Source organism: Hordeum vulgare, chromosome 7H (genome assembly GCF_904849725.1).
Source record: "Hordeum vulgare subsp. vulgare chromosome 7H, MorexV3_pseudomolecules_assembly, whole genome shotgun sequence".
Classification (NCBI taxonomy): Eukaryota; Viridiplantae; Streptophyta; class Magnoliopsida; order Poales; family Poaceae; genus Hordeum; species Hordeum vulgare.
In genome coordinates this window covers 392,436,524-392,460,297 of record NC_058524.1, presented here as the reverse complement: position 1 = coordinate 392,460,297, position 23,774 = coordinate 392,436,524, and the positions used below count along the sequence as shown (strand labels likewise).

General features: G+C 43.8%; 1 protein-coding gene across 1 annotated transcript; it reads right to left on the bottom strand.

The window, feature by feature from the left end:
* Positions 1 to 6,894: 6,894 nt before the first annotated feature.
* Positions 6,895 to 10,342, bottom strand: LOC123407052 (E3 ubiquitin-protein ligase TRAIP-like). The gene is made up of 9 exons (XM_045100088.1): positions 10,209 to 10,342; positions 9,835 to 10,108; positions 9,644 to 9,745; positions 9,469 to 9,551; positions 9,271 to 9,387; positions 8,496 to 8,598; positions 7,748 to 8,417; positions 7,434 to 7,621; positions 6,895 to 7,331 (listed from the first exon to the last, which is right to left on the bottom strand). The coding sequence occupies exons 1-9, from the start codon at positions 10,319 to 10,321 to the stop codon at positions 7,233 to 7,235; spliced, it is 1,749 nt and encodes a 582-aa protein (XP_044956023.1). The 5' UTR covers positions 10,322 to 10,342; the 3' UTR covers positions 6,895 to 7,232.
* Between the last annotated feature and the right edge of the window lie 13,432 nt (positions 10,343 to 23,774).

Below are 23,774 nucleotides of genomic sequence, written 5' to 3'. Positions count from 1 at the left end.
GATGTAGCTTGTGGCGAGTGTAAGCCAATTCCATATACTCACCTATTTTGTACATGTACTTGTAACGATATTCATTCTTGCAAAACGACGAGATGCGCTTATATCTCTGTCGAGGCCCTCATGCCAAAATAAGGATAGGGTCGCATCTTGGGTGTTACACAGAGGGAGGCCGGGGCTGGTGTTATATAGAGGGGCACGGTTCACCGAAAGCTCATGCGCCGGTGAGACCGTGGCGACGGCCATGGGAGGAGACGGTACTTGGGGGTGCGCCTGTGGTCATCGTGGACGCGGTCTGGGGTTGGAAAGGGAACGAGGAGGAGCGGGAGCTCGCTCCTGGCATGCTGCAGTGGCGGGCGTCATTTGATCGAATCGGTTGGGCAGGCGCACGCGTCGTATGCAGGAGGAGAAGGGGAGAAAGGAGGGGCACGACATGGCGAGGGTTCCTGTCATCGAGGGGGGAGAGGGGGACAGTCGAAGGGTCGAAAGCTGGTCGAGGCCGGCCTTCCATGGTGCGGGTGCGCATTGTAGGGCGTCGAGAGCGCAGTTATGGCATGCCACGGCATGGTGGCATGCTTTGGCATGTCCCACCTTGTCCTCTAGTGTCTGGGGGATGTAGGGATGCCCCTTGGATGCTTTGGAGCCGAGGAGGGAGAATGTGGTCAAAAGAAGAGAGGAAAAGGGCTTCTGTCAAGGTGGACCAGAGGGGTAATTGGGGTTTTTTTCTATCCCCACGGTTGAATCAGAGTTGGATCTTTCTATTGCACGTGAAGATTAAAAATTTGGAGTGAAGGAGAATAGTGTAAGGGGTGAAAGTAGTCGTTTTGCCAAATCACCACAAGGTGTTTGATGCTGCTTTGAGCAAGGTATACCTCACCACTTGCAGTGAGATTTAATAGGATTAAATGATGATCAAAATCAGTAGGATTCACCAAGTTTGAGATCATTGGAGCGAAGTTGACAATGTAGACGTGAAAAACCCTAAAAATGGACAGAATCATGTTTCTATGGACCTAGGTGATCAAATCAACCCCCACAAATGCACAACTTGGTGTAGCATACTTATTTGGGGTTGGATCACTCTTGTAAAGTTTGGTATCAATTGGATAAACTTGGCCATGTAAAGTTTCTCAATTTTGGTTCTCGACAGAAAGGGTTTTGGGATTAATAGGTGGATTGAACCAACTTTGATTGAGATGAAACTTTGCAGGATCACCGCATTTATCATCTGAGACTTGCTACAATTTTCCTAGAATTTATTGAGAATATTTCCTATGGAAATATTTCAAAAAATTGAAATGGGCATGAAGGGCTTTGAGGGGTTTTGTCCAATATTTTAAACATGATCATGTGTTGAAACTCTTTTGTATGTAAAATATATGTCCAATGAGTTTCTCTAAAAAATCAAATATTTTTTAAGCAAGAAAATATTTTTTCCCTATGAAATACCATTTATGGCCTCAAAAAAAGTTATTTGAATAAAATAGGAAAATAACTTTCAAAATAATTATTTTGTGGTTTTGGGAAGTCTTTTGGATAGTAGGATTCAAATAAAGTCTTTGGTGTAAAACATCCCTCCTAAATTGTGGACTTGCAATGCAAATCTCAATTAGGGGTTTTGGAGAACAAGAAATGATTAAATGCCTTTTGTTAAAAATAATAATTTATAAAAATGGTTTTCTGGTTCTATTCATATGGCATGATCATTGGACAAGGGCTTGGGGTCAAGGAGGTAGGTTTTAGAAAGGAGAACAACTATAGTGATTCAAATACTCAATCAGTCACACAAGCAAGTTGCAACAAAAACCAATCATCACAAACATGCAAAAAGTTTTAATTGGTTCCAATTTTTATAAAAACAACATGTGGCAAAAGTGGTACAAACACAGGGTGTGACAAGATCTCTCTCCTAAAGATGGGTAAACGGTTCGATGATGATGAGACGTCTAAAATGTGTGCATGTGATGTACGCTTTAGATCTGCTCCACCGACTGTGGGTTCCGATGCGTTATGTGGATGGATCGGCGACGGGATCGGTTTTAGATACGGGGAGTGAGAGCACTCCACATTATCGAGTTTTGTAGGTGTGAGCGGTGGCTTTTCGGATGTCTTTATGTATGTTTTTGTTAGACCTACATTGAATAATAAATAAAAATGAATGTATGCATTGATTGATGCAGGGGCCGGGGGTTTTAACCACCTTTTCTAAAAAAAATGAAAGGGAAGCTAAGAACCGTGGCAACACAATGATAATTTCGATCCTCACAAACTATATTTGCAAGTTGTAGTAATCATCCTCGTGTATCATCATTGCTAGTCATGTTGATCATCCACCATCGTGCATGGTTTTGCTTTGCCCACCTCCAAGCAAAAGAATTTCTCCTAAGTATGCGTTTGGGACCAATAAGCAACCAGGGCACACAACCTGCAAGAGCTATTTTGTAGCCTTATTGAGTTTGTGATTCCTTGGGTCCAATGCAAAGACCTGCTACACAGCAATGCATTATAATTATTAAAAAAAAGTAAATTTCAAAAGAAACATTTTAACATTTTAACATGAATTGCCACATTTAAGAGATTTTCAACCGGTTTACCCTATTTAACAAAACTTGTGTTGCATTTTATACAAGTTTGAATAACAAACTTGTGTCTGATAGAAGTTTGAATAACATCAGAACATATGTCTAGTAGCACAAATTTATTGAGTATATGAGTTTTGATACACGTGGTAAAACAGATGAAAAATTCTAATTGGGTATTCCTGTCAAAAATGGCAAGAGAGGGTAAAAGAATGGAATTTACTCTTCAAAAAACAAACACTAATTAAACTTGATTGACCTTGACAAGGGAACTACAAGTTATGTGCTTCTGAGTAAAAGACAAAGCACAAAGTGTAGCTTTCCACCAAACATCATTTTGAGTGGATCTAGAAGTTATTCTTTTGGAATGTTGGTAGTTTGCCTACCAAATTAATTAATTAGAGGGGAAAACCAACGAAAGTAACAGGAGCCCGAGATGGGCAAGCTCCAAAGGAGAAGATTGGTGGAAAGGAAAGAAAAGAAAGAAAGAAGGAAAACAGAACCAAAACAACAAGTGGCCTCAGCCTGGATCAAACGGGATCCCAGCTCCAGCCATATTCCACAAGATGATCTCCTCCTTGATTTTACGTAAGAATGCACTCTGTCTCATGCAGTCCTTCTGGAATATGCACCTGTTCCGTTCACGCCAAAGCTCCCAAATCATGAGATGCGTGAGAGATAACAGCCCTTTCCTTTTCCCCGGCATCGCTTTGGACACACACTTTTCCATCCATACTTTGAAGCTTGGTTGGCCATCCCACATTGTTGGCTGCAATGATGGCAGACTTGACTGAGCCGCAGCGCAGCTCCAAATCTTCCTTGACAATGGACATTCTGTGAACAAATGAATTGGCGTTTCAAGGCTCCGCTCACAGAACCGGCAGAAGTATTCATTTTCGCATCCCCTCCGTAGCAATGCATCTGTCGTCATGATTTTCCCAAGCATTGTTGTCCAAACGAATAAACGACAATTTCCCGGTGCCCACACGGACCATATCAGCCTGAAGCCATCCATCGGCGTTGATCCCTCGAACTGGAACGCGTACGCCGAGCATGCACTGTACTTACCGTTAGAAGAAAATCTCCAGCTGATCGTGTTTGACTGCCCGTCCGTGAGCGTTGTGCTATCTACCAGGGACGCCAAATTTGTTAACTCGGTGGTCATTTCTTCCGTTAGTCCTTCGCCAGATCAGCTAGCCATGTGTCTCTATATAATGCTTCCTGGACCGATCTGTTTTTACGCACCGTGACTCTGAACAGGGTTGGTGCAATCACCTTGGGGCATTGTCCATGCAGCCATCTATCGTGCCAAAACTGTGCAGTCTTCCCGTTTCCAACGATAATGTTAGTTGCCATCGAGAAAAGGGAGCGCTCCTTTCTGTCACACGGGATCGAAGATCCTACCCATGGGCGGTCAGGATTGCGCCAGGCAAGCCAAAGCCATCGGAGGCGAAGGGCGATGCCGAAAGAATTCAGGTTCATGACTACCAGCCCCCCGAGGTGTTTTGGCCTACAGATTTGGCTCCATCCCACTCTGCAGTGACCTCCAGTGCAGGAGTCCGAATCATCCCATAGCCATGCTCTCGCAGTCTTGGCCAACTGCTTTTGTGCCCAAACTGAAAATTTAAACACGGTCATCGAGTAAGTTACCAACGGAATCAGGTTGGCTTTGAGCAGAACAAGTCGTCCACTTTTAGCCATGAGATTGTCCTTCCAACATGCCGACCTGCTAGCAAACTTCAATAGGAAAGGGTCGAACTCTGCTTTGGTAAGATTTCTCAGGGACAAGGGTAGTCCGAGGTAAGTGGTAGGGATCATTTTAACCATGATGCCGAGAGGAGCTAGAATGGTTGCTAAGTCCAAGCTAGCACACCTAATGGGAAAGGCAGAACTCTTGGCGTGGTTCATTCATAGCCCAGTCGCCGACCCAAAGCAATCAACCACTCGCTTAACCATTCTCACGTCACTTTCTTTTGGGTTCATGAAAAGGGCCACATCATCCGCATAAAAAGAGCACCTCATTAGCTTTCTTCTCCCAGGCAGCTTGGATAGCACGCCGAAATCTGTGGCAAGATCTAACAACCGTTGTAGTGGTTCCATCGCAAGGATGAAAAGAAAGGGGGAGATAGGATCCCCTTGTCTCAGCCCCCTCTGATGGTGGATGGACTCAGATTGCTCGCCGTATATGAGTATGCACGAAGAGGACGTACGTAGTAACATGCTGATCCACTCCCGCCAGCGCTCGCAAAAACCTCTTGCCTGAAGCATGTCTAGGATGTACGTCCAAGAGACAGAGTCAAAAGCCTTGGCAATGTCTAGTTTAAGCAGTACAGTCGGTTTCTTAGCCTTATGGAGGTGGTGCATGGTGTTCTAGACGTACAAAAAAAAATTCTTGGATGCTTCGATTTTTAATGAATGCACTTTGACAATGGCTAACCAGATCATTCATTTTCGTACGCAGCCACCGTGCTAAAATCTTTGAGAATAACTTCATCAGGTTTTGCAGGAGAGAAATAGGCCTGAAATCAGGCAAAGTATCGGCGTCGGGCTTCTTGGGGATTAACACAATCAAGGCCCTTTTGACGCGCAGCATCCCTCTGTTGTCCATACGGTGAAGCTATTGAAGTGCAGCCAGGACATCCATTTTAATTGTTTCCCAACAAGTACGAAAGAATCCACCAGAGAAACCATCTGGGTCTGGTGCCTTCTCCGTTGGCATATCATCAATTGTGTGATTAATCTCATCCAGGGTGAAAACATCTTCAATATCAGACAGGTCGACATGATCAAGGTCCAATGCATCCCATTTTAAGGCAGATGCAGTTGGTTGCGGTGCGCCAAAGATCTTCGAGAAGTGTTCGTGAGCAAGCTGCTTCAAGGCATCTGTGCTCGAAACTGCTTCTATCGGTCCGTGCAGGACATGAATCAAGCTGCGGTTGCGTCTAGCGTTGGCCTTCCTTTGGAAAAATCTGGTGTTGGCATCACCTGCTTTCAGCCACATGGCCCGACCCGACTACATCCCATTTAATTTTGTGGATCTAGAAGTTGAGCACCTACTAGTAGTTGCAAATAAACTAATACTTGGTTCATGTCCATTGTCTCGTTATGATTGGGTCGTGTCACGGCTTCTCAAGGGAAACAAAAAAAAGAGAACTCTTCTACCACCTACCACTACCAGGTTGTATCATGTTATCCCTTTCTTTTTTTCTCACGCAGAAAAATACAGAAACCACAAAGTATCACCTTTTGAAAAAACATGAGTACATAACAGTTAGCAGGATGAGAATTAAGTTTAAGAATAATATAAAAAATTAAAATGTGTTCACGTCCAGTTAAGTATACTTTTCTAAAGATCTATTGTTATTTTTTATAATTAAAAGGGAGCGCTACGCGTCCACCGGCGGATAGTAAACATCCGCCATCTGGACAATCGTCTGATCTATACGTGTAGCAGTTCGATCCGCGCGCGGGGCTCCTGCTCGGCACCTAGTAATTCATGAAACGATAGTCAAGTTACAAAAACAATCGCTTTGTTGCATAAAATAAACTTTGGACCCATTAACTCCTGAGACAACGTTCGAGTTTCTGAAACAATCGTTTTGTTGCAGATTGTTTTCTTCGTCTTTCTGCAACATAAATACTGTTACGGAAGAAACTTTTGCAACAAAGTTCATGTTGCACAAACTCAGTTGCGGATCTGTTCGAGACGAACCATCTCCAATTCCCCACGGGCAGCCAGCCGGAGGGTGCGTCTCCTTCATCTTCTTCCTTCAAACGAAAAACATAGGAGGTCTCGGGGGTGGCCAGAGATGGAGCTGTGGAGGACACAGAGCCGTGACGGCCATGGTTGATTCCTGAGCCCCGTCGCGTCGCGCTCGCCGCCCGATCCGCGCTATACATCCTGAAACAAATGGCCACGTCCGCCGACTCATCATACTTACAACAGAGGAGACACGAATACTAAATCCCCCAAACAAATCCGTCGCCTTCCGCCTCGATCTCCCTCGCCGCAGGAGATCCCATGCAGCCCCGGCTCGAATCCGTGAATCGACTCCAAGCTCGAGCTCCCCCGTCGCCCGCCGTCGATGGATCCGAAGCTGGTGAAGGTGACGCAGTTGTTCAAACGCCATCCCGGTTTCAGCTGCAGAAGCGGGAATGGTCTGGTCCGTCTGATCAATGACCGATCCGACGGTTGCAGAGTCGGCGGATGAGGAGCGCGATCGACCGGTAGAAGGTAAGCTTTTTCCATAATTAAAGCTGTTATGTGATCTCAAAAGTGAACCGAACAAAACCGGACACAGCAGCAGATAACCTAGCATTGAACCAAAAGTGAAGCCTTCTCTGTTGCCACATCAACTCTTATAACAATACAAATTACAAAACATGACACAACATGTGCATCAAATCAAATAAACAATGCCACCATGTGCACGAACTGAACCCTTAACAAACTAAAGCACAAGCCAGGACACTGAGGGATTCAGACACATAGCACTGAGAGATTGTGTCCAACCTCCAACATCACCGGCCCAATGCCAATAGTGTACCGATTACAAAATCTGGATTTAGGTCTCCCTCAAGTATACCACAACCCACACAGCAGGCAGTGGCACCATTTTATCACAAACATGCATTCTCAGTAGGAAGCTAGGATCGTCATCTCTTAACAAAGAAGTGCTCCAGATTAGACTGCCCACCTTTGCCTCCTCCAGCCTTCTGCTGTGCCTTAGGCCACAGTGCTGGAGTCCTGCTATCCTGCAACAACAGATCCATGCATGAGATTACATTAGATACACACATGCACTTAAGCTGTTTTTGTCCGACGGGGAAAAACAGGAGCTGAGCTGTTCAACTCACCGGGAACCGGCCATGACCTCTCAGGACTTTTACCTTACCCCCGCGCCCGTCAGGCCCCACAGCAATCAGATTGCCCTTGTTTGTGTTTGCGCCTAGATAACCAGGTGCTGTCACGCCCTTGGACCATTTGCCAATGCCTTTTCTTGCCCCTTCACCGGTGCATCCAGGTAGTGTTTGAAAATCATCATCTGATTGTAGAAAAAGGTGGTTGCTAAGTACAGGAGATTGAGTAGAAACAGCAAACAATAGATATCCCAAATAGTAAGAAACAACTAGAAGAGGTCTTGAATCAGCAACTTCGCAAAAGAACTCACCAGAAAGGGAATTTAAATTGTGAAATGTCTGAGGTCCAGTGCCAGAAGCAAGCCTAGTTGCTTGTTTAGAGATGCCACCCATTGTCAGCGATTCTTTCTTGCATGTTGGTGAAGTTGTAACATTCATGCTTCTCAGAACAGGAAGCTCTTGAATGTTTTGCAGTTTGGTCTTCATAAGAATCTCCTGAAATGTTGATTTTCCAGTAGCCGTCGTGTGTTTCAAAAGCGATGTTTCTTCTGGTACATAGAAGGAAGGCTCACATCCAAATGTCGTGGGCTCTTTGGTATCACGCTCACAGCGACTGGACTGATTTCGTGTATTCGAAGTGTAATCGTTATACCCAAACGGCTTGGTGGGACATTTTATCGTGTCTTTGTCATTGGCATCTAAGTCTATCACATCTTTGTCTTCTAAGATCAGATCTTTTTTAACTTCAGGGGTCACCTCGTTCAACTGAGCCTTCTCATTGCATCCATCCTGCATCACATCATCAAGCTTCACCGTTTGATTCCCATATCCAGCACTTGGACTAGAGAAACCATTACTAGCATTGGCATTCACTGGATTTGTCTGGTTCTGGTCAGTTTTAGATTTCTTTGAACACCTCAAGTCTCTGATGACATTATTTTCCTTTTCTTCCAGTTCCTTCTGAAGATCAAGTACCTTTGCCTGTTGTTATTTGCAGATATCAACGCCCAAACTAAATATGTAAATTCAGGAACAGATCTTAAGTTGTTATGAGCATACCCTCAACTTCTTTATCAGCTCTCTGTCCTTATCAATCCTCTGCTGAGCACGACTTTCTGATCTTCCCAGTTGATTGCACTGGACCATCAAGTCTTTGTAGCTCCTGAAAGAAAAATGCATTACTCAGTGTTCAAACATGGGCATCAAGTCTTTGTAGCTCCTGAAATCCATGCTGTAAAAAGTGAAATAATACACTACAAGAGTAGCTTTTTGAAAAAATTATATTCACGAAGTTAAGTAAGATTATCAGTTATGATAACCAAAGAATCCATTTAAGAGAGGACAGGACACTTTCATCAGAAACGACAAACATGGGCATCTATTAAAACACTGGTTCTTTATCTAGTTTGTATGGAAATGATTCCAGAATGGCGCAACATGTCACCTGCTAAATCATTTGATACTAGTATCATCATTGGACATCAAAGCATCGAAACTGTCTCAAGTCGCAACTCCAGCTATGGACATCAAAGCATAGAGATTGTCTTAAGTCGCAACTCCAACTTCATAGCTGAAATACTGACTATAATTTAGGTTGAGGACCTTGCACTTCCTTCAACGATCCAAAGTTCAATAACTCGACATCAGAAGCTAAAGCAAAATCAATATTCAGTTTTACGTAAACTATTACAAGTACTACTTTAACAGTTACTGAAGTGGATGACGAGATTCCATTGTTAAGTGTAAAACATGGTTACACCATTACCCCCAAACTATTACGCATACCCAACATGGACGACATGTTTCGACATAAGAAAATGATGGATAATTATACTTGTTGCGGAGAGCGAGTGATCTCTTAAGGACGTCAACAGCATTCTCAAGGTTTCCATGGTTACCCAGTGAAGCCAACTTTAGGATCTCTTCTTCCTGAAGGTTCATGTCAGTCGACCTAAGAACAAGAGATTAAGTCAGATACATTTCACTCATTAAACACAAATATTTCTGCACACTTCAGATTGAACAAGCGTACAGTTTCAGAGCTGCAAGCTCCTTGGCCAATGCAAGGCTCCTCTCCTGCAACCTCACACACTCCGACGTCTTCCTCGACAACTCCTGCCATGATTTACCAACCCGATTCAGTAATCCATAGCCAGACGCAGAGAAGGGAGACTAAATCTCGCCACCTGAACAATGACCTTACTTACCTCAGTTTTCGCATTGAGCAGCCACTGTACAGACTCTTTCTCCTTCCTAGTCGACTCCCGCATCGTCTCCGCGGTCGCCGCCTGCTCCTTCCACCTAACGACCTGAACCAAGAACCACCAAGAAACCATTAGCGATCCACGCAAAAGCACCAGCACAATAAAGATCCGGAAGATGCGGTAGCAGCACTAGCCTCGGCGTTGAGCTTCTGGATCCCGTCGCGCTGCTCCTCGAGCGCCCGGCCGAGGGACGACGCCTTCTGCTCCAGCCGGGCGACCTCGGCGGCGAGCTCCTCCGGGTCGGCGTCCTGCGACGAGGAGGGGGGTGCCTGCGTGGGGCACGCGCCCGTGGACTGGAAGAAGAGGCGGGTCGGCGGGTGAGAGGCGCCGCAGGCCTGCTTGCAGATGGGGCACTTGCCCTTCTTCTTGCCGCCCGCGCTCGGGCAGTACTCCAGCCATTGCTCTAGGCTGCAACAACACGCGGGAAGCGTCTCTATTAGCCGGCCATCGCGAGGAGAGAACGGGAGAAAATAAACGGATTTGGGGGGAAGGGCGGTGCGGGGCGGACCAGAGGGCGTGGAAGACGTGGCCGCAGGAGGGGAGGCAGTAGATGTGCTGGTCGGAGAGCGGGCGGAGGTCCTCGTAGCAGATGGTGCAGACCGGCCATGCGGCGGCGGTCATGACGGCGGCGGCGGCGGCGGCATCCAGAGGGGGGCGGGCTCCTCTTCTTGTGGTTGGATTTCGGGGAGGGAAACGAACAGATTTCGCGGGAGTTTTCGAAGCGCAAGAGACCTCGTGGCGGGAACAATTGTCTATCCCTCTGATTTTACCCTTTAATCCTTAAACTAGTTAAACACCTGTGCATTGCCACGGAGTAAAAAATATATATCTAGATGTTTTTCTAATCTTTTTATCTAATGTTTGCAAACATGTTGTCTTCCTAACATACAATACATGTTCTTAAAAAGGCTATCTTTGTCTTTGTCTCTAACCTTGTACTCTTATTGATATCATTCTTTCTTCATAAAACAGTGATATCAATTTTCCGATGAGTAGATAGTGAAACTGAAGTCGACTCAACACCAAAAGAAGTATCCGTAGCATTGTTTCAAGGGGGATGCCGGAAAAACAAACAACAAAATAGTAGGAAATATTAGCTTCCAAAACATACGTTTGTTTACTTTGTGTCAATCTCTTTTTATGATATAGTTCAAAGGAGACTTAAGCAATACCTCCTATCGCTATATGAAGGGAAAATGAAAAAGTTCCTCTCACAACTGAAAAAGGAGGGAACATGAACTCTGGTGAGTATAAAAATGAAATAATTAATTCTTATTTTTTAGAAAATATACTCTCGTTAAAGGCATAGACTACTCCCAAACCTGAAGAAAAAAAGATCTATAGAGGAGGTATATCTACTAAAAAATGTTTGACCTTTATGTCAATTCTCATGAAAGTTTTCATATATCCTTCAAATGACCGAGGAGGAGCATATTGCGTTCAAGCACTTCTCTGTGACGGAGCAGCTTGATTTCACTTCTCTCTGATGAGGTCGTTCTTTTCTTTTGAGATTTGTAATATGAGATTAGATACTATTATTTCTTCTATAATGATCAAATGCACGTTTCTTGCATGGTTCCGAAAAAAATACCTCGATCTAATATTCTTACAGTTTTTATCGTATATGAAATGCTAAGGAACCATACGACCTTGGACCCACTACGAGAGGTATATACCTAAAAAGAAGAAGCATCCTCAAGATCTCAGAAAAAAACTTGAGTGTACTCGACCTTGGTGACAAAACATGAGATAGAATTATAGGATCTATACAACAAGGAAGGCAAATAGATCTGGTAGCAAGTAGCGTACATGGAAATCATATAAATCAGCAGGATGGTCAAGTGGTGTAGATGAACCATCACAATTTGAAATCATCAGGATGTCTAGATAGGCCTCTTTTATAGCATTGTAGAACTTAAGGCGGTTACGTGTTCAATAGAATTAGAGAATGTCATGTATCTAAAGACATATCATATCAGTAGAAAATAGTTGGGTTCTCTATAGTTCAAGTAAAATTTATACACTATAATAGAGAGTTATGATAAGATAGAAACACTTTACATGCAAAATCAACCAAAATAATTAAGGGGCACGTAACCACTTTTGTGTTTTCTTAGCTGTTGCAGGCATATCGGTTTATCTCGGGTACATAATGCTCTTAAAATAGGAGAACATTAATCCACAATATCACTATTTGGTCAGCGCTAGAATGAATCATATTCACTGAATCTAAACCTTGGGACCTTAGAAAGGCGATCATTGCTATGTACCATAAGACACTGGACAATAATCTCCCCATTATCAGATGGATGTAAAGTTTTCTTCGCGCGATCAGACCACTCTGATGATGAGTACATATTCCCTTAAGTTTAAGGGATTTCTATATGATATATATAAGCACTGCTCGGCCTGAAAAATCCCAGAATGAGAAACATGGCCTCATCAAAAACTTTTGACTTGATATCCCCCTCCTCCGTATACTTAGAAATGTGTGACAGAAAATTGAATGGATGATTATAAAATGAGATTGTCAGCTTATATGAGTAGGTCAGACAAATTCAAATTATGTACATGATGCACGTTGCACGCTAATATATTCTTGTGATTTTTCATATGAACAAATGTGACTCTCGGCGAGCAAGCACGAAATCACATATTGTTTTCGTTTGATTGCATATGTTACTTATTTTAACACATATATATCATGGCCCAGCTATGCTTCCTGCTCCTCGATTGTATATGTTAATACTGTGCACAGGGCTTTAAGTGTGCAGATTACCACAAAAAAGACTTGAGTGTGGAATGGATTTCAGTTGAAAATTTACCATGGTAATTTTCTTTCCCACAATCTTCATTTCCAATTGCAACATATTTGACTGGGAATGGTTCAGGATGCCCCATTGCAGCTCTAACAGAACCCCATGTTGATTCTGCACCCCCCTTTGCAAATTCTAGATTGTCTAGTATATCCTGTAGAGCAGATGATAACAAAAGTTCCAACTCATGTCAGTAAGAGCACTACGCACACAAGGTAGATAAAAAATAATCTAACAAAAGAAGCACACGAGGTAGTAAAGATCTAATATAATCCAAAACAAGATTACAGCTTAACAATTGAGAACCATTCAGTCCTTAGGAAATACAATAGCTCACCCCCACTACGCACCAAAGATGTGTAGCCCGGATCTAATACACTATTCTATTAGTTTAGGTAGAAACACAAATATATTCAATCTACTCCATTAGAACAAATAAGTGGTAAGCGTACGATGTGAAACCTGGGCATTGAGATAAAGCAGCCAGCTACAACCAAACCCTCCTAGGAGCACATATTATTAGAGTACATCCAGACCTCTCCCTATGTTGTCATTCTACTTGGTCAACTGCAACAACATGTAAACGGACCAATTTGAACTCATAATGTATAGTGAAACAAGTGGATTCATGTGTTCTCTCCTTTTTCTCATGCTCCAGGCAGAAGGAACTCTCTTTGTTCCTTCATGATTCATCTCTTACCGAACTCGAGAGATAAGAAAAAGGATAGAAAAGCCAGCGTTCGCTTACGAAGAAGAGGAAAATAGCAGCAGATAGAAAACTTGATGCTTCGGTTTTGGGAAAGAAGGCATATGAAAAAGATTGTATTACCCCTCAGTTTTGATGCGCCAAACTGCGTTCAGGTCTGGCAGCTCGATGCATCCTGGGCTAATTTTATGTGCATAGAAGAGAGCATCTTTCTGTTAGTTACAAACAACATCAGAATTACAACCTAAGAGTACAGAGCACATGGATGTTGGAACGACCTCCAGTTGCGACGAGCTTCTCCATCCGGGGGCGTGGGCAAGCGGCGGCACCGGCGGGGGCGTGGGCAAGCGGCGCCATCGGCGGTGACGGGGGCGAGCGGCGGCATTGGTGGGGGCGGGGCGAGCAGTGGCACCGGTGGCTGCGCGAGCCGGCAGGTGCGGGCGGGGGCTCAGGCGGCACGGACGAGGGCGGGCCGAGCGGGCGACTGGTCGAGCGGCGGCACCGGTGGGGCGTGGGCGAGCAGCGGCACCGGCAGGGACGTGGGCGAGTGGCGGCATCGGCGGGGGCGTGGGCAAGCGGCGGCACCGGCGGGGGAGTGGGCAAGCGGCGCCACTGGCGGTGACGGGGGCGAGCGGCGGCATCGGTGGGGGCGGGGCGAGCAGTGGCACCGACGGTTGCGCGAGGCGGGGCGAGCCGCGAGCAGCGGCTGCGTGAGCGTGGGAGCGGTTCCAGCGTAAGGCGTGGGGTTTATGTTCCCAGCGTGCCGGTTGATCGCCTGGTTTATGGTGGGCTGGAAAAAAACCAGTGAAAGGGCCGCCTGGTTTATGAGGGATGAATAAAAATCGGTGGAAGGGCTAGCTGTAGCGACCGGGATCTGCCGTGATTGAACCATCACAACGACGGAAGATCCCCCTTTAATAGTAGAGATCCTCAGCGAGTAACATAAATATTTCGTGATTGTTTTATATCCATTCGATCGAAAATACTTGTCATAAAAATAGATATATCTTAGGTTAACTTTGTTGGCTACGACGAACTTTCAAGTTAACCTTGTTGGGTCTTGCCTCGCTAGAGCGGACTATTGACAAACAAAGGTCTCTGATGAGATGGATTAAGGGAGGGGACGCTAACACAAAGCTATTTCAGCTAGTGGCTAATGACAAACGCACAAAAAACTTCATACCACGCGTCAGAGTTGAAGATCAAATCATCATAGACCGGCAGCAAAAGGAGCAGGCTTTTCACGGCAGCATTTGAGCAGAGTTTTCACGACAACATTTGAGCAATTCTTGGAAAGGCTTCCGCACAAGAGAGCACCCTCAACCTCAAGTTCATTGGAGTGCAGCCTTGCGATCTACAGAAGCTGGATGAATTTTTTACTGAAGAATAAGTTTGGACCGCGATCAAGGAGCTCCCTGCCGACCGTGCTCCACGACCTGATGGCTTCAATGGTGCCTTCTACCATTGTGCTTGGCCTATCATTAAACAAGACATCATGGACGTGATGCTAAGGTTGTAAGTTGAAGATGGTTGGGGCTTCACAACGCTAAACCGAGCACACATCATTCTGATCCCTAAGAAGCCGGATGCCGAGGAGGTTAGGGACTATCACCCGAGCAGTCTAACCGATCCCTAAGAAGCCGGATGCCGAGGAGGTTAGGGACTATCGCCCGATCAGTCTAACTCGTTGTGCTGCTAAGTTGTTTGCCAAGGTGCATGCGATGAGAGCCAAGAGACGCATGCGAGAAATCGTTGCTGCCAACCAATCCGCGTTCATCAAGAAGAGAAATCTACATGACAATTTCCTGCTTGTCAGACACGTAGCTCGGAAGATCCATGTCCGCATGGAAGCACGACTTTTCCTCAAACTCGACATTTCGAGGGCCTTTGATTCTCTTTCATGGCCCTTCCTGTTTTGAGGTTCTGAGAGCCAAGGGCTTTGGACGCAAGTGGAACAGCTGGATCACCATCCTGCTGAGAACAACTACCACTAAGGTTATTGTCAATGGAGTACCTGGGAAGTCTTTCGATCACGCATGTGGGACAAGAGAGGGAGACCTGATTTCCCCGCTGCTGTTTGTGATTGCCATGGATGTTCTCACCTCAATCATGGCCAAAGCGACCGAGGAGAATGTAGTAAGCTCTTTCTCTGGCATCCAATCGCTGCAAAGGATCTTTGTATACGCAGATGATGTGGCATTGTTTGTTAGGCCCTCTAAATTTGATATGAACTTTGTGAGGAGTGCCCTTAGTGCTTTTGGGGAGGCTTCCGGGCTGAAGGTTAACTACACCAAATCCTCGGCCATTCCCATCCGCAGTGATGATCTTGACATGGTGAGAGTGTCTGCGATGTTACAGTGCGGCATTGGAGAGTTCCCTTACAAGTATCTAGGAATCCAATTGGCGATTCATCAGCTCACCAAAAGTGAATGGCAGCTGATGCTGGACCGAGCCAAGAAAGTGGTGTCGGTCTGGCAGCGAGGACTCGTCACAAAACCTGGGCATCTAATCCTCGTCAAATCAGTCATGTCTGCTAGGCCAATTCACCACTTAATGATCCTCAACGCTCCCATGTGGGTTTTCGAAGAGTTGGACAAATGAATGAGAGCTTTCTTCTGGAAGGCGCATGATAAAGTTAATGGAGGACGGTTCGTGGTTGCTTGGAAGAATATCTGTCGGCCAGTTAGCTTCGATGGCTTTGGAGTGAAAGACTTACAGGTCCAAGTGTTGGCTCTGTGAGTAAGGTGGGAATGGCTTCGCAGATCGGACCCTGAAAAATCCTGGCAAGGTATCTGCTACGGCAACAAACAACAGCGCCAGAAATTGGCACGTTGACGGAGACTTGGCTTGCGCTAGTTTTTCCCTTGAAGAGGAAAGGGTGATGCAGCACAGGAGCAGTAAGTATCTCCCTCAGTTTGAGAACCAACGTATCAATCCAGTAGGAGAATCGCGTCAAGTCCAAAGTACCTGCGCAAACACAAAAGAGCTTGCACCCAACGCTATAAAGGGGTTGTCAATCCCTTCAAGATTGATTGCAAAGTGAAATCTGAAGGCGGAAAGTGCAACAAAGTAAAAGTGTAAGGCTGAAAATAAGATGTGAAGTAGACCCGGGGGGGCATAGTGTTCACTAGAGGCTTCTCTCAAAATAGCAAATATTACGGTGGGTGAACAAATTACCGTCGAGCAATTGATAGAACCGCGCAAAGTCATGACGATATCTAAGGCAATGATCATACATATAGGAATCACGTCCGAGACAAGTAGACCGATACTTTATGCATCTACTACTATTACTCCACACATCGACCGCTATCCAACATGCATCTAGTGTCTTGAGTTCATGACGAACAGAGCAATGCATTAAGCAAGATGACTTGATGTAGAGGGATAAACTCAAACCAATGATGAAAACCCCATCTTTTTACCCTTGATGGAAACAACACGATGCGTGCCTCGCTACCCCTTCTGTCACTAGCTGAGGTCACCGCACGGTATGAACCCAAAACCAAGCACTTCTCCCATTGCAAGAATCATAGATCAAGTTGGCCAAACAAAACCCACAACTCGAAGAGAATTACAAGGATATGAAATCATGCATATAAGAGATCAGAAGAAACTCAAATAAGATTCATAGATAGTCTGATCATAAATCCACAATTCATCGGATCTCGACAAACACACCGCAAAAGAAGATTACATCGGATAGATCTCCATGAAGATCATGGAGAACTTTGTATTGAAGATCCAAGAGAGATAAAAAGTCATCTAGCTACTAGCTATGGACCCGTAGGTCTATGGTGAACTACTCACGCATCATCGGAGAGGTCATGGTGTTGATGAAGAAGCCCTCCGTATCCGAATCCCCCCTCCGGCAGGGCACCAGAACGTGCCCCAGATGGGATCTTGTGGAGACAGAAGCTTGCGGCGGCGGAAAAGTATTTTCGTGGATCTCCTAATTTTTTTTCTGGGATTTTAGGGAATATATAGGCGAAGGAGCTAGGGCAGGGGAGGCCTAGGGAGCCCACAAGCCTCGGAGGCGCGGGCCCCCCTAGCCACGGCTAGGGGGCTTGTGGGGTCCCTCGTGATCCTCTGCCTTGGTTCTCAAGTCTCCCGATCGTCTTTTGTTTCAGAAAAAAATCTTTTCGGAAGTTTTATTCCGTTTGGACTCCTTTTAAAATCCTCCTCTGAAAAGGGTCAAAAACACGGAAAAAAACAGGAACTGGCACTTGGCAATGAGTTAATAGGTTAGTCCCAAAAAAGATATAAAAGGCATACAAAACATCCAAAGTTTGACATGATAATAGCATGAAACCATAAAAAATTATAGATACGTTGGAGACGTATCAAGCATACCCAAGCTTAACTCCTGCTCGTCCTCAAGTAGGGAAGTGATAAAGACTGAATTTTGGATGTGGAATGCTACCTAGCATAATTGTCCTTTGTAACTTCTTTCATGTGACATGAATGTTTAGATCCGTAAGATTCAAAACAATAGTTTGCTATTGACATGAAAACAATAATACTTCAAGAAAACTAGCAAGGTAATCATGAACTTTCGAAATAACAAGGCCAAAGAAAGTTATCCCTACAAAATCATACAGTCTGGCTATGCTCCATCATCCCCACACAACTAATTTAAATCATGCACAACCCCGGTATTGGCCAAGTAATTGTTTTTGCACTCTTACTTTCTCAAACCTTTTACAACTATCACGCAATACATGAGCGTGAGCCATGGATATCTCACCATAGGTGGAATAGGGTGTGGTGGTGGTTGTGAGACAAAAAAGGAGGAGATGATCACATTGACTCGGCGTATCAAAGGGTTATGTAGATGCCCATTAATAGATATCAATGTGAATGAGTAGGGATTGACATACAAAGGATGCACTAGAGCTATAAGTATGTGAAAGCTCAAAAGGAGAACTAGTGGGTGTGCATCCAACTTGCTTGCTCACGAAGACCTAGTGCAATTTGAGGAAGCCCATCATTGGAATATACAAGCCAAGTCATATAATAAAGGTTCCCACTAGCATATGATGGTGACGAAACACGAAGCTCTCAATCATGAAGAACATGGTGCTATTATGCAGCACAAGTGTGGAAAAAGATAGTAGCATTGTCCCTTCTCTCTTTCTATCGCTTTTCTTATTTGGGCTCTTTGGCCACTTTACATATCTCTTTCTTTTTTTTATTTTTTTTGTGGGCAACTTTGGCCTCTTTTTTTTATGGGACAATGCTCTAATAATGATGATCATCACACTTTTATTTACTCACAGCTCAAAGCTCAGAATGATGATGACTCTATAGGAAATGCCTCCGGCAGTGTACCGGGATGTGCAACGATCTAGCTTGGCGTATGACGTTGAAACATCTCGCTAGATATCTTACGATCATGCAATGGCAATATGAGAGTGACGGCGCAAGTCATGAGACGGAACGGTGGGAGTTGCATGGCAATATATCTCAAAATGGCTATGAAAATGCCATAGTAGGTAGGTATGGTGGCTGTTTTGAGGAAGGCATATGGTGGGTTTGTGCACCGGCGAAAATTGCGCGGTACTAGAGAGGCTAGCCATGGTGGAAGGTGAAAGTGCATCTATACCATGGACTCACATTAGTCATGAAGAACTCACATACTTGTTGCGAAAGTTTTTATTAGTAATCAAAACAAAGTGCTAAACGCATACTCTTAGGGAAAGGGTTGGTAGGTGTTAACCATCGCGCGATCCCAACCGCAACACAAAGGATGACAATCAATAGATCAATTATACTCTAACTTCCTAATATTACCAAATCACTAACTTCGACACAAGTATTTCAAGATTCACAACACCGTACTAACATAACTCTTAATATTACCAAATCCACGTCTCAAAACTAACTGAGAGGAATCAAAATTGCTCTTTATACTCAATGCACATGAATATGGAGGTTTTTGTATCCTCTTTGGGTACCTATCACCTTTGGGACTACTTTCATAACACAAGCCAACTACAAAGTCACGCATCGCCGTGCTCTAAAAGATCTAAGTGAAGCACAATGAGCATTCTAGCAAAATCACGGTGAGTGCATGTCTCTCTCAAAAGGTGTGCAACAAGGATGATTGTGACACAACAAAAAGAAAAGATTCCTACGATACAAGACGCTCCAAGCAAAACACATATCATGTGGTGAATAAAAATATAGCTCCAAGTAATGTTACCGATGGACTGAAGACGAAAGAGGGGATGCCTTCCCGGGGCATCCCCAAGCTTAGGCTTTTTGGTGTCCTTGAATTTGGCTTGGGATGCCATGGGAATCCCCAAGCTTGAGCTCTTTCCACTCTTTATCCCTTTTTCCATGAGAACATGACCCAAAACTTGAAAACTTCACAACACAAAACTTAAACAGAAACTCGTGATATCATTAGCACAAGAAAACAAACCACCACCCCTTTAGGTACTGTAGCAATCTTGATTTCTATTTATATTGGTGTTAGATTACCGTATTCTCACTTTCCCATGGCTATTACCCCCCGATACTATCCATAGCTTCATCAAAACAAGCAACCAACTAAACAAAACAGAATCTGTCAAAAACAGACCAATCTGTAGCAATTTGTATACTTCGTATACTTCTGGTGCCTCAAAAATTCTGAACAATTACGACTGCATGGGAAAAAGGCATATCAACCAGCAGCAAAAAGAATCAACTCAAAAGCTCTTTATTAATAAAAATGAAAAATAATCTCGTGAGCGAAAAGTTTCTGTCTTTTTCCAGCAGGATCAAACAACCATCACCAAGACTAGTCATAAAGGTTTTGCTTGTCTCAAACACAAAAAGAAACACAAAAGAAACTATCATAACAGAATTATGATGGTGTGGACGCAACAAAATAGAAAGAAAAAGATAAATTCACTGGGTTGCCTCCCAACAAGCGATATTGTTTAACACCCTTAGCTAGGCATAAGGCGATAGAATCACGTATCGTCGTCTTTGGTGCTCAAACCATAAGTAGCCCTCATCATGGATTCATAAGGCAATCTTATTTTCTTTTTAGGAAAATGATCCATGCCCTTTTTTAAAGGAAATTGAAACCTAATATTCCCTTCCTTCATATCGATGATAGCACCGATAGTCCTTAGGAAAGGTCTACCAAGAATGATAGGACATGTAGGATTGCAATCAATGTCAAGCACAATGAAATCCATGGGTACATAGTTCCTATTTGCAATAATAAGAACATAATTGATCCTTCCCATGGGTTTCTTGACAATAGAATCAGCAAGATGCAAATTAAGATAACACTCCTCAATCTCATTAAAACCCAGAACATCACATAAAGACTTTGGAATCGCAGAAACACTAGCACCCAAATCACACAAAGCATTGCATTCATAGTTTTTTGTTTTGATTTTGATAGTAGGTTCCCACTCATCATGAAGCTTTCTAGGGATAAAAACTTCCAATTCAAGTTTCTCTTCAAGAGATTTTATCATAGCTTCGACGATATGATCGGTAAAGGCCTTGTTTTGGCTATAAGCGTGTGGAGAGTTTAGCATGGATTGCATCAAGGAAATGCATTCAATCAAGGAGCAACTATCATATTTGAATTCCTTGAAATCCAAATTAGTAATTTCATTACTACTCAAGGTTTTAATATCTTCTACTCCACTTTCAATGCTTTTAGCATCAAGATAGATGGACTCCGAATCATTGGGGCGTTTTTCAACCAAAGTGGATTCATATCCAGCCCCATCGCCATTAGGTTTGACACAAGAAAACAAAGATTCAATGGGAGTCACACCAATCACTTTAAGATCTTCGTGATTTTTATCACGAGAACACGCGTTTTTAAGCCATTCATGTCTAGCACGAATTTGGGTGGTCTTTCTTTGCTCTCATTCATGGAAACACGCATAGCTTTCAAAGTTTCATCCATATTGATCTTGGGAGGAGCACATCTAACTTTCAAAGCATCAATATCACTAGACATTCAATCAACGCTCCTAGCCAAATCGTCAATTTTGAGTAGTTTTTCCTCTATGGACGCATTGAAATTTTTTTGCGAGTTAATAAACTCTTTAATATTACTCTCTAGATCAGAGGGTAATCTATTGTAGTTTCCATGGGTATTGTTGTAGGAGTTGCCAAAGTTATTAGAGGGGTTACTAGGAAAAGGCCTAGGAACATAGTTTCCTCTAAAAGTATTGTTGTTGCCAAAATTATTCCTACCAGCAAAATTAACGTCCAAGCTAGCGTTGCTACTCTCAATCAAGGAAGACAAGGGCACATCATTAGGATCTAAAGGAGCACTTGTACTAGCAACCAAAGTCATTAACTCATCCATCTTAGCACTTAACGAGTTAATTTCTTCTATAGCGTGTACCTTTTTACTAGTAGGTGACCTTTCAGTGTGCCACTGAGAGTAGTTCGTCATGATATTGTCTAGGAGTTTTGTGGCTTATCCTAACGTGATTTCCATGAACGTTCCACCTGAGGCGGAGTCCAAGATATTTCTAGAAGCGAAATTCAAGCCAGCGTAGAAGATTTGTATAATCATCCAAAGACTCAAGCCATGAGCGGGGCAATTTCTAATCGTCAATTTCATTCTCTCCCAAGATTGTGCAACATGTTCATGATCAAGTTGCTTAAAATTCATGATATCATTATGGAGAGAGATAATCTTAGCCGGCAGAAAATACTTGGATATGTAAGCATCTTTGCACTTATTCCAAGAATCAATACTATTTTTGGGCAAAGACGAAAACCAAGTTTTTGCTCGATCTCCCAACGAGAAAGGAAAAAGGTTCAATTTAATCACATCATTATCCACATATTTCTTATTTTGCATATCGCAAAGCTCAATGAAGGTATTAAGATGGGATGCGGCATCTTCACTAGGAAGGCCGGAGAATCGCTCTTTCATAACAAGATTCAGCAAAACAACATTGATTTCGTATGATTCCACACTAGTGGCGGGAGCAATCAAAGTACTAATAAAATCATTATCATTAGTATTCGAGAAGTCACAAAGTTTGGTGTTTTCAGTCGTGGTGACTTCAGCAAGCACACAAGCGAACAGAAAGCAAGCGAGAGAAAAGGGCGAACGAAAAAGGTAAACGAAGAAAAGGGAAAATATTTTTGTAAATTTTTGTTTTTCAGAAGTGGGGGAGAGGAAAACGAGAGGCAAAAAAAGTAAAATGCAAGAGATGAGTTTGCGACACTTACTTGGATGAGTTCTTGACTTGATCCTCCCCGGCAACGGCGCCAGAAATTCTTCTGCTACGGCAACAGACAACAGCGCCAGAAATTGGCACGTTGGCGGAGACTTGGCTTGCGCTGGTTTTTCCCTTGAAGAGGAAAGGGTGATGCAGCACATGAGCAGTAAGTATTTCCCTCAATTTGAGAACGAAGGTATCAATCCAGTAGGAGAATCGTGTCAAGTGCAGAGTACCTGCACAAACACAAAAGAGCTTGCACCCAACACTATAAAGGGGTTGTCAATCCCTTCAAGATTGATTGCAAAGTGAGATCTGAAGGCGGAAAGTGCAACGAAGTAAAAGTGTAAGGCTGAAAATAAGATGTGAAGTAGACCCGAGGGCCATAGTGTTCACTAGAGGCTTCTCTCAAAATAGCAAATATTATGGTGGGTGAACAAATTACTGTCGAGCAATTGATAGAACCGCGCAAAGTCATGACGATATCAAAGGCAATGATCATACATATAGGCATCACATCCGAGACAAGTAGACCGATACTTTCTGCATCTACTACTATTACTCCACACATCAACCGCTATCGAACATGCATCAAGTGTATTGAGTTCATGACGAACACAACAACGCATTAAGCAAGATGACTTGATGTAGAGGGATAAACTCAAACCAATGATGAAAACCCCATATTTTGACCCTTGATGGCAACAACACAATGCGTGCCTCGCTACCCCTTCTATCACTGGGTGAGGTCACCACACGGTATGAACCCAAAACCAAGCACTTCTCCCATTGCAAGAATCATAGATCAAATTGGCCAAACAAAACCCACAACTCAAAGAGAATTACAAGGATATGAAATCATGCATATAAGAGATCAGAAGAAACTCAAATAAGATTCATAGATAATCTGATCATAAATCCACAATTCATCGGATCTCGACAAACACACCGCAAAATAAGATTACATCGGATAGATCTCCATGAAGATCATGGAGAACTTTGTATTGAATATCCAAGAGAGAGAACAAGCCATCTAGCTACTAGCTATGGACCCGTAGGTCTATGGTGAACTACTCACGCATCATCGGAGAGGTCATGGTGTTGATGAAGAAGCCCTCTGTATCCGAATCCCCCCTCCGATAGGGCACCAGAACGTGCCCCAGATGGGATCTTGCGGAGACAGAAGCTTGCGGCAGCGGAAAAGTATTTTCGTGGATCTCCTGATTTTTTCTGGGATTTTAGGGAATATATAGGCGAAGGAGCTAGGGCAGGGGAGGCCCAGAGAACCCACAAGCCTGGGAGGCGCGGGCCCCCCTGGCCACGGCTAGGGGGCTTGTGGGGTCCCTGGT